Raw genomic sequence first — 12,004 nt, 5'->3', positions numbered from 1 at the left:
TCAATAAAAATTTTAATTTACATAAATGGAATCATAAACTTCTAGTTTTTAATGCTCAAATTAAGTCTTCCTTACTGTACTAACATGTTGTTAGAGTAAAAGCATTATTTTCTAAATGTGAGGATGATGTTACTGAAATTGTCCCTAACATACAGATAATAGGTATGATTAAATTTAAAGTAAGTAAATAATTTCATGAAACAATTTCAGATTGCTTTTTATTGAAGCAAAATTGCTGCATTGATTATTTTGTTGAATTACAATAAGTATGTTGAGAATACCACAACCATTTTTTGCTCATACTGAGTTTGATTTTCTTTCTTTCAGATATTAACACTATCAAAAATCAAATAAATAGTTTATTATTTGTAAAGAAAGTATGTGACTCAAGAATACAACGGTTACAGTCAGGCAAAGTAGGTATAAAATACTTTTAAAATACTGCCTAGTTGTAAATACTTCATTGTGATTAAATGCCTAGTTTGTGACAAAAAAAATATACTAATTAATGAAACTTTTTACAACAGGACTTAAACAAAAAGAAGGGTGTGCATGTGCACGTGTGTGTGCGTGTGTGTGTGTGTGTGTGTGTGTGTGTGTGTGTGTGTGTGTGTGTGTGCTGGAGGTGTCTTCCATAGATGTTTTTCACCTTATTTTGAGATAGGATCCCTCACTGAACCTGGAGCTCACCTGACACCTAGAGTAGCGCCCAGTGCTTGGGCTGCAGGTACAAGCCTCTGTGTCTGGCTTTTTTGTGTGAGTCCAGGGGATCTGAACTCAAGTCCTCAAGCTTGTATGGCAAGTTTAATATATAATTAATAAAGCAGCAGCTTTCTTTAACCATGCTAGCTTCAAAAATAATTGGTACAGAGAGACTGATTTATTTTACAAGCTTAAAGCACTAATGTTAGGCAGACATCAAACCTCTAAACTAGTTAGCTGTCTCTCAGCGACACAGCCCAAGTTACTTGCCTGTAAATTGTTCTTCTGAGCTGGATCTGCCCCATCAGGCCTCATTCTCTTCACCTTCTCCTCCCCCTCCTCGGGCCTCCTTGTCCTCCTTAGTCTCCAAGCCCAGGACACCTCCCTCTCTTCTGCCCAGCCAGGCTGTCAGCAACTTTAATAGCCAGTCAGGGATAACTGGGAGCAAAGTTACGCAGCATCACTTGAGGTACCTAAGAATGTGCTCCTCTAGGGAATAACCAGAATTTGAGGGGCCAGTAATTAGCATTAGAATACATAGCACCAGACCAAATCCCAACAGTAAGCACTTTGCCAACCAAGCTTATTCTTAGCCCCAAAGCAAAAAGAAATTTTTTAATGATATAGTATGACAGATACTTTCTAAAACATTCAGTAAGATTGATTACAACACTGATTGAAAGTTTTCCTTCTGCAATGCCTGCAGAATCTGTTAAACTATGGACATGGGCCTCAGTTTTATATGATGGGGTTTGTTAACGTTGTAAAGAATACGGTCTGCTTTAAGTGATAGTAAGGTGAAACTGATAACCGTTTCAGAAACACTTGGTGATCCAGGACAAATAAGGACAAAAATACGAAAGTATTGATGGTGGTTGTTAGAAGCAACAGAGATTTAATTTGTGGGACTGCTATAAGCATATAGTGATATGGTAGATTTTATAGCATCTGCATATGCACTACCAATATCTGATGTGAAATTTGTCCTAACAGGTAATGATACAGCATACTGCTAGCATATAGTGTTTTAATAAGTTGGTATGAACAAAGTTTAAAGGCTACTTGGAGGTGAGGAAAGATGAGTACAGAAAGGAATGCGTTGATGGTCAAGTTGTACTTTCACATGTGCTCTCATTTGCCTTTGTGTTGCTGTAATAAAACTGATCAAAAGCAACTTAGAGAAGCAGGATTTTGTCTTACATTTTTAGATCACAATCCATAATTAAGACAAGTCAGGACAGGAAATGGAGCGGAAAGCCTGAAAGAACACTGCTTGCTGACCTGCCTCCCTCACTTTGCTCATTTCTTATACAGTGCAAACTCACCCAGCCTAGTGATGGTGCTGCCCATAGTGGTCTGGGCCCTTCCAGTGCATCATCAGTTAAGATAATAGCCAACCTCTCTGATGTTTGCTTTGTCTATAAAGTCAGGTTGATAATAACCAACAGGATTGCTGTACAGCTTAAATGAAGTAATATGTGCAATGCATCCAATACACTGCTCAATCCTAAACACCCTTTAAAATGTGAACTTTTTCCTCTACTTATAGTTTTCTTTGTATGTAGTGGTCATATTGTATTACTGCTTTGACTATGTAGTTCACTGTTTATATAGTAGTCTAGTAGTCTGAAAGAAATACAGTTTCTCTAACAGTAATAGAGGTTTTACTCTGTTAAAAGCAACATTACTTTTTGAATTTTTTTCTATTGCATAAATGCTAATCAAAATAATGTAATGAGGTTCATTATGTTATTTTGGATACATGAAGCATTCAAACATAGTCTTTTGCTCTTATTTCCAGTGTTGTTTGCTTTATTTTAGAATATGTAGAAATAGAAGATACACAAAAATACAGTGATACAGCTTATTTTATATTAGAGGAAATGAATATTTATTATACTTTAAATGGCTATTTGCTAACTATTTCTTAAAATGAGTAGGGAATTAGAGTCACTCAGCAGAGTATTTTATTGGGAACTAACATGCAAGGGAGGAGGAATCTTTGTCACATTTTCATAGAATGTTGCATTTTTCTTATATTTATGTAAACATCCTATTCTGATGTTTGATAATCGAAGTGCTAACTTGTATTTATGTGTGTTTGTAGGAAATAAATACTGTGAAGCTAGCAGCAAACTTTGGGAAACTTTGTACAGTCCCCTTGGACAGCATTCTTGTTGACAATGTTGCACTACAATTTTTTATGGGTAGGTAAAACTTTATTAAATAATATAGACATTAAATATTTTTGGATTTTAAACTTGTAGTAAAAGTCAAATAACACAAAACTACTTTTAAGTGTATAGTTTAGTGATATTAAATACATTGTTAGGATACGAACATTTTGTATCTATCTCTTTAAACTGATTCTTCTGTTATAAGGCAGAATTCTGTACTTATTAAGGTGATTGGCTTACTTTCTTACCACATTTTCAGATTTCTTCCATGTTGTAGCATATGTCAGAATTTTCCTCCTAATTTTTAAGGCTATTACATGCATAGACACATGTGTGCATATGCATGTGTGCTCACCTCCCCTGTCTCCGGCGCCCTTTGCATGAACACTTATCCTCATAGTTTAGTTGGTGTGAGTCAGGTTGCAGTGTATAGACTATAAGTAGATTTTTGAGATACTTCTTTCAGTTCTGGCAGCTATATAAGAATAAGCGCAGCTAGTGAATCATAATTTTCATGCTCACATTTGGAAGAACCACTGTCCCCCTTTTTTCAGTGCCTGTCCCACTAACATTTCAGCTAGTTTAAACTCCCAGGTCTTTACCCTAACCTCTGGGTCCACCCTGCCAGTATGTCATAATGGAATTGGCTTTTTAGTTTGCTATCTGGCTTGATCTTTAATAATTTAAAGTATTAGTGAATTTTCAATGTTTATTATTTTGTATTCCGATTTGACCTCTTTTTTTTTTTTATTTTGATCTTTAGAAACCATAGAGGTAGACATTTGCTTGAAAATAAATAAATGCCTTTCATAACTGAGCGTTTGCCAAATTATTTTTAAAATAAATCATAGAAGATTCTAATGTGATTTAAAATTGATTGAGAAACAGTACTTTATTGGCCCAGTACTTGGGAAATGGAAGTATTAGGATTAAGAGAACAAGGTCGTTAGCTGTGTAGCTGTTCTATGGCCAGCCTGAGCTACATGAGTTCCTGTCTCAAAATCAGAAAATGATGTGTGAAAGAATTTATATTCATGTGTGAATGACTTTGTTTTTATGCTATTTTTATAATATATATATATATATATATATATATTGTATATGTCACATTAAAATTACTTTTGTGTGGTGAACATTCCTAGTATAAATTCTTGAATCATTATTTGTATGTGATCAAAGTATATATTGGTTTCATACAGTGCTCATTCTTAATTTTAATATAGCTAGACAATTTCATATTATTACTAATCTTTATTCAGAAAAGATATTGAAGTATAGTTACTTATGTAAAGTCTCATGTAGCATGTTCACTAGAAATTTTATCAAGACAAGATACTTAAAAGCTTTAAGTTGGGTATAGTGGTTTATGCCTATACTCAGAAGGATTAGGCAGAAAGATCTTAAGTTGCAGGCCAGCCTGGACTGCCAGTGAGATTCTATTTAAAAAACAAAGAGAAAAAGCATTCTTTTTCCCTATGTAACTGTTATTTTCTTTTATTTTTTGAGATTAATATAATTCTGTCATTTCCCACTTTTCCTCCTTCTAAACCCTCTCATATATACCACCTTCCTCTTTCAAATCAGTGACCTTTTTTCTTTAACTGTTTCTTTAACTGTGTTCATATGTGCAAGTGTGTGTGTGTATGCATGTATGTATGTCGGTAGGTATTCCTTAATATGCAAATAAGAGCCTGTTCAGTCGGTATAATGTTACTTAGGTATGTTTCCAGGGCTCACCATTTGGTATTAGATGACCAGATGGTGTGTGCTCTTCCCTGAGGAAGATGATTTCTCCAAATCTCAGCTTTCCTTAGTTGCCTAAAGTTCTTTGTGTGGGGTTGATAACTCATGGGCTTTCTCTGATCCACTTTAGTGTGTGAAACATAGAGGTTTTCAGTATTTCCAACTGTAACCCTTCTTATTTGTTGTGCAGTACATGAACCTAAAAGTATGACCTTAACTACTGTCTTGCTGTGGCTTCTGTTTGGTAGATTACATGCAGCAAACTGGAGGTCAAGCTCATCTCTTCTTTTGGATGACGGTGGAAGGGTACCGTGTTACAGCTCAGCAGCAACTAGAGGTTTTGTCAAGTCGTCAGAGAGATGGAAAACAGCAGACCAACCAAACCAAAGGGCTCCTAAGAGCTGCTGCTGTTGGAATTTATGAGCAGTATTTATCTGAAAAGGTAAGGGTTTGTTATGGTCTGTTTTTTACCTTTGGTATACTATTCATAATAGTCTGTGTGAGACTTAATATACAGGGCATGATGGGGTCAGTAACCTTGCCTTGTTTAATCCTAAAGACAGTCTTCCTTCTTATCCTCATTATTCAAGGGAGGAATCCAGTGCTTATAAAATCAAATTAGTATGTCCAACTTCATGGAAATACTAAATGACAAAATCGTCTTGATATAAGGACATGATGGAAATCCGAGGGATAGAGATAAGCATGCGAGAGCAAACAGAAGAGAGCGGCAGATGGAGCTTAGTGTTCAGCACTTGTCTAGTGTGCATATGTCTTCAGTTAGGTCCCAATACCTTATACAAAGCAAGATCAGATTTTGTATTTCTGCATCTGTCACATATGTTTTGAAATGAAAATACTAGTAACACATTCATCTTTCAGATTTATTTTGCTCCTATATCACATTGGAACTTTGCTGCAACATTGGTTTACTAAAACAAATTTAGAATAATGGTAGCCATTCAGAAGGGTTATCTTGTATCAAATAAGTGAGTTGTAGAATACTAACCTTCTTAACTACTGCTTGCTTGACTGACTTAACTCCTGTGTGCCCAACTCTATACCAGTATGTTGGGAGTAAATCTTTGGGTTTTGGTTTTTGTTTTTTCAGTTCTCAAGACAGGGTCTTTCTGTGTAGCCTTGGCTGTCCTAGACTCGCTCTGTAGACCAGGCTGGCCTCGAACTCACAGCAACCCACCTGCCTCTGCCTCCCGAGTGCTGGGATTAAAGGCGTGCACTACCACTGCCCGGCCAGTAAATCTTTGTTAGTCCTTAATAGGGATCTAGAATAACCTTATGTAGAATTATCTCCATTTTTCCAATTGGCGAGTAAGGCCTAGTAAGAAGAAATTTTTTCAATAAAAATCAAGAATTAAATCTGTCTCACAGTGCCGGAGAGATGGCTCAGCAGGTAAGAGCACTTGTTGCTTTTCTAGAGGACCCAGGTCTAACCATAGCACCTACATGGTAGCCCGGATACAACGCCCTCTTCTGAGCTCTATGAGCACCAAGAATACATGTGGTACACAGAAGAAGAAAAAAAAATACTTACACAATTAAAGTAAATAATACTTTCAAAAAATCTTTGTTGGTCTCCTGCAATCTACAGGATGAACAAAACACTATAGCTGTATTTTACCTTTCTTAAACACTTAAGTATCATTTATAAACCAGTGATTCTTCCCTGCTGGTTACTTTAAATAATACGATTCTGTTATTAACGCCTATAATTTAATGTTTACTTCTATTTAGAAATTAAAAAGATAATTATTTCTTTCTCTATTAGGCATCTCCAAGAGTTATTGTTGATGACTATTTAGTAGCAAAATTAGCAGATACTTTGAATCATGAAGATCCAACTCCAGAAATCTTTGATGACATTCAAAGAAAGGTATTAATATTTTATGTTTCTCGAAAAAGTATTTCTGTGTGCATACAAGTTTTTTGGCAGATTTTAAAAAATATTTTATTAATTTATTCATATTACATCTCAATTATTAGCCCATCCCTTGTATCCTCCAATTCCTCCCTCCCTCCCACTTTTCCCCAACTCCCTCCCCTATGTCTGTGAATGAGGGGGACCTCCTCCCCCTGTATATGCTCATAGGGTATCAAGTCTCTTCTTGGTAGCCTGCTGTCCTTCCTCTGAGTGCCAGCTGGCCTCCCCATCAAGGGGCGTGGTCAAAAATGAGGCACCAGAGTTCATGTGAAAGTTAGTCCCCATTCTCCACTCAGTGGTGGAGAATTTCCTGTCCATCAGCTAGATCTGGGTAGGGGTTCAAAGTTTACTGCATGTATTGTCCTTGGCTGGTGCCATAGTTTGAGCAGGACCCCTGGGCCCAGATCTGCCTGTCATAATGTTCTTCTTGTAGGTGTCTAGGACCCTCTGGATCCTTCCATTTCCCCATTCTCCCATGCTTCTCTCACCTAAAGTCCCAATAGGATGTCTTCCCTCTGACCCACTTTCCTGGTAAGTGAAGACTTTCATGGGGCATGTCCCTTAGGCTAGTGTCTAGATATAAGTGAGTATATACCATTTGACTCTTTCTGCTTCTGGGTGAACTCACTTATTATGATCATTTCTAGTTCCATCCATTTGTCCACACTTTTCAGGAATTTCTTGTTTTTAATAGCTGAGTAGTATTCCATAGTGTAAATGTACCACAGTTTCTTTATCCATTCTTCTACTGAGGGACACTTGGGCTGTTTCCAGGTTCTGGCTATTATGAATAAGGCTGCTATGAACATGGTTGAGCGTATGTCCCTGTTGTGTGGTGGAGCATTTTCTGGGTATATTCCAAGGAGTGGAATAGCAAGGTCTTGAGGAAGCCATATTCCCATTTTTCTGAGAAAGCACCGGATAGATTTCCAGCATGTGGTGTCAACTTGAATTTTTGATTTTAGCCATTTTGATGGGTATAATCTTGGTGTCGTTTTGATTTGCATTTCTCTGATGACTAATGACGCTGAGCATTTCTTTAAGTGTTTCGCAGCCATTCGATATTCCTCTGTTGAGCATTCTCTGTTTAGTTCTGGGCCCCATTTCTTAATTGGATTATTGGGTTTGGTGGTGTTTAATTTCTTAGGTTCTCTATATTTTTTGGATATTAGTCTTTTGTCAGATGCAAGTTTGGTGAAGATCTTTTCCCAGTCTGTAGGCTGTCGCTTTGTTCTGTTGACAGTGTCTTCTGCCTCACAGAAGCTTCTCAGCCTCATGAGGTCCCATTTATTAATTGTTGACCTTAAAGCCTGGACTGTTGATGTTCTGTTCAGGAAGTTGTCTCCTGTGCCTATATGTTCCAGTCTCTTCCCCACTTTTTCTTCTGATTTATTGTCTCTGGTTTTATGTTGAGGTCTTTAATCCACTTGGACCTGATTTTTATGCATGATGACAAATATAGGTCTAATTGCATTTTTCTACAATTAGATATCCAGTTAGACCAGCATCATTTGTTGAAGATGTTATCATTTTTCCATTGAGTAGATTTGGCTTCTTTGTCAAAAATCAAGTGACCATGTGTGTGTGGATTCATCTCTGGGTCTTCGATTCAATTCCATTGATCCACCAGCCTATTCCTTTGCCAGTACCATGCTGTTTTAATTACTGTTGCTCTATAGTACAGCTTGAGATCAGATATGGAGATTCCTCCAGAGGATCTTTTATTGTATAGGATTGTTTTTGTTATTCTTGGCTTTCTGTTTCTCCGTATGAAGTTGAAAATTGATTTTTCAATGTCTTCAAAATATTTTGTAGGTATTTTGATAGATATTGCATTGAATCTGTAAATTGCTTTTGGTAAGTAACATTTTTACTATGTTAATTCTCCTGATCCACGAACAAGGGAGACTCCTCAATCTTATGTCATCTTCAATCTCTTTCTTCAGAGATTTAAAGTGTTTTTCAAACAAGTCCTTCACTTGCTTGGTTAGAGTTACTCCTAAATATTTTATATTGCTTGTGGCTATCGTGAAGGGTGTAGTTTTCCTAATTTCTTCCTCTGCATGTTTGTCATTTGTATATAGGAAAGCTACTGACTTTTTTGAGTTAATTTTGTATCCAGCCAATTTGCTGAAGGTGTTTATCAGCTGTAGGAGTTCTCTGGTGGAATTTTGGGGGTCACTTATATACACTATCATATCATCTGCAAATAGAGATAATTTGACTTCTTCCTTTCCAATTTGGATCCCCTTGATCTCCTTTTGATGTCTTATTGCTCTGGCTAGAACTTCAAGAACTATATTGAAGAGATACGGAGAAAATGGGCAGACAGCCTAGTCTGGTTCCCAAATTTAATTTGATGTTGGTTATTGGCTTGCTGTATATAGCCTTTATTATGTTTAGGTATATGCCTTATATTCCCAATCTCTCCAGAACTTTAAACATGAATTGGTGTTAGATTCCATACAAGTTTTTTAAAAAGTAGATTAGTTACTAAGTAGATGTTAGGTTAGTAATAATTCTTAATTCTAGACTTTTTTTTTTATTTCCTTGAATGGCCAATGAGAAAAATCTTTATTTTAGGTTGCTTTGTTTGAATCTCAAGTAAGATCCAGGTTTTAAGTGTAAGTAGTTTTAAAATTGTGTATCTATCTAAAGGAAAGCATGCCTCAAAAACTTACCTTAATATGAGTCTTCAAAATATGTATTTGCTTCTTAGAAAACAGTACTGCATAGAGCACAAAAATGGTATAATATCACATAAACGTATATTCAGATAGGACCCTTTTAATTATTGGAGGGTTCAGAATATCATATCAGTTATTTCACCATCTTATTGTTGACACCTTTTGAATAATGATACATCATAAAAAACATTAATGAAGCCTTTGTGATACTTTATGTAGCAAAATCATTAATTAATGTATATATATATTTTTAATACTTGGTTCTTTCAACAGGTGTATGAATTAATGCTACGGGATGAAAGATTTTATCCTTCCTTCAGGCAGAATGCACTCTATGTGCGGATGCTAGCTGAGCTTGACATGTTAAAAGATCCTAGTTTCAGAGGGTCAGATGATGGGGATGGAGGTAAGGTAGAAAATGTGTGTCTCAAGGTGCATTCTGGTTACCAAAAGAATGACCTTAATATGAGTCTGTGGTGGAATTTTGGGGGTCACTTACATACACTATCATATCATCTGCAAGCATGAAAGATGGATGTTTTTAAACCCTCAATATAAATTCTCTTATACTTTAAAGTGTGTGAGTGAATAGCAGAGTGAGAATGTTAAACATAGGTAATCCAAAATATTTTTGTGATGATTTCTCTTTTGCTAATACGTACTCACAAAGTGATAGTTGTGTGGCAGGTGGAGTGATTGAGGTACAAGAGGCAGTGCTTCTCAGAGTATGCCCCAGGCTGCGACAATGGACAGTGTCACAGCTGTTTTTCTTTGTGTCTTTCCTAATGCTCACTCGTTATGGGTGTTTTTGTTTTTGTTTTTGTTTTTTTAACTAGAAGACCTGAAGTCATTTAGTTTTTTCAAATGATGATACCAAGAGTGAAATGGACTTATGTGAGCTCTTCTAGTAAAAGATTCAATATGGAGATTTTAAATGGCTCAGCTCTGCTGTCTTTTATATTTGGATTCCAGGCCACAGGCCTAACATTCTCAAGTTGAATTCTTACATTTGGTTCTCTCTATACTATTACTTAGTTTTGAAACTTTTCTTTGGTGGCAAGGCTTAAGCAATTACCAGACTACAGAATAGGTAGGAAATATTTAATTACATAAGAAGAATCATCTGCTAGCCAGACTTGGTATCAGCACTCAGGGTGGCAGAGTCAGGCGGATCTCTGTGAGTTAAATGTTAGCCTGGTCTACAGAGTGAATCAAGGACAACCCAGGCTACACAGAGAAACCCTGTCTCAAAAAACCAAAAAAGAAAAAAGAGAAAAGAAAAAGAAAAAAGGAATCAGTCGTTACCTGCTTATAATTCAAAGAATATTCTGAGATGAAATTTTCTGGGTTCTTTGTTTCTGGTCAGAGGTTTGGGAAACTAAGAAGTTCAGAATAAAAGGCAACCCCTTTTAGAATTGTACAAGTAATGCAGACTTTTGGAAGATTCATTTATAAAATCAAGTTAATAAATTTATTAAGGCCAGGAAAAGGTACATTAACTTTAAACTGTTTATGAATAGTGTTTTATCATAGCTTTTTTGTTGTGTGTGTGTGTGTGTGTGTGTGTGTGTGTGTGTGTGTGTGTGTGTGTAGCAGAGATTCCTTATTTGACAGTTTTAATTTTTTTTAGATATATAATAAAACCCAAGGGGAAAGAGGAGCAGACTGTTGCTTGGTGTTAGAGATAATAATCTCTGTTTGACTTATTAATATTTATTTGCACAGTTTTGTTCCTATTCTAATATTTACTTTTTTCCCCAAGGCTTTAAACTTTTTCTTATGTTAATGTACAACGTAATGAGTCTCAAGGCATTTTGTACACATTTTTCTTGTTTCCTGTTTCTAAGTATGTCACTGTCTATAAGCATCCATTTTCAGTCCTATCTACTTTCCTAACATTCATTTTAAAAGTTGATTTCTCATCATTATTACTTAATTAAATAGCATTACAGTCAAGTGGTTTCAAAATCTAGATTTCAGTGTTTTATGCCAAATCTTTGCAGAAACAATTAAAAAAAAAGAACATTGAGTCTTTTTATACCGTTTCTTATGAGTCTGCACTTATCTAATGCACTTCACTCTGACCTCTTGTCTCATGGTTACATTGCTTTAAGCAACATCATATGACACATGAAAAAAGTGTAAAAACAAATTACTAATTGTTACTTGGTACTTGAATATGAGTTTGTTTGCACCTGTCAGGAATATGTATATTTTTACTTAAATGCCTAGTTGGCTTGATAGCTGGAGATTTAAGAGGTTAAATGTCTATAAGTAGAAAACAGTCTTACTGTGTTGCCCTGCTTTTATATAACCTGTGTTATTGATGTTTAAACATTATATAAAACAACAGCTTTGTGGGTGTGTTGCTTTGTCTGTTTGATTTTTGCTGTATATTAAGCTGTATTTTCCTTTTATAGAATCTTTTAACGGGTCTCCCACAGGAAGCATAAATTTGGTAAGTACTTCTTATGGGTACTTTAATTAGTAAAGTAATTTGAAAATAATGTTACCAGGTTTTCAACTTTGCTACTGTTCTATTGCTATGAAGAGACACCATGATCAAGTTAACTCTTAGAAGAAAACATTTAATTGAGGGCTAGGTTATACCTTCTGGGGCTTAATCCATTATCATCGTGGAGGGGAATGTGACATCAGATAGTAAGACATGGTGCTGCAGAAGTAGTTAAGAGCTACAATTTGATCTGCAGGCAGAGAGACTAGGCCTGGTGTGGGCTTTGGAAACTTCAAAGCTT

At 35.9% G+C, this 12,004-nt stretch overlaps 1 protein-coding gene across 6 annotated transcripts in view; it reads left to right on the top strand.

The window, feature by feature from the left end:
- Positions 1-12,004, top strand: part of SNX13 (sorting nexin 13) — a 102,168-nt gene that overhangs the window by 61,155 nt on the left and 29,009 nt on the right. For all 6 annotated transcript variants that reach the window (XM_084793579.1, XM_084793582.1, XM_084793581.1 and 3 more), the window contains 6 exons: positions 328-416; positions 2,810-2,909; positions 4,871-5,064; positions 6,409-6,513; positions 9,522-9,654; positions 11,669-11,706. In XM_084793579.1, coding sequence (XP_084649705.1) covers positions 328-416; positions 2,810-2,909; positions 4,871-5,064; positions 6,409-6,513; positions 9,522-9,654; positions 11,669-11,706 — 659 coding nt within the window. The remainder of the gene's footprint in view (positions 1-327; positions 417-2,809; positions 2,910-4,870; positions 5,065-6,408; positions 6,514-9,521; positions 9,655-11,668; positions 11,707-12,004) is intronic.

The sequence above is a fragment of the Acomys minous genome (genome assembly GCF_964271855.1).
Source record: "Acomys minous genome assembly, chromosome: 8".
NCBI lineage: Eukaryota > Metazoa > Chordata > Mammalia > Rodentia > Muridae > Acomys > Acomys minous.
The sequence above is the reverse complement of the archived record's forward strand: the minus strand, read 5'-3'. Positions and strand labels throughout refer to the sequence as shown.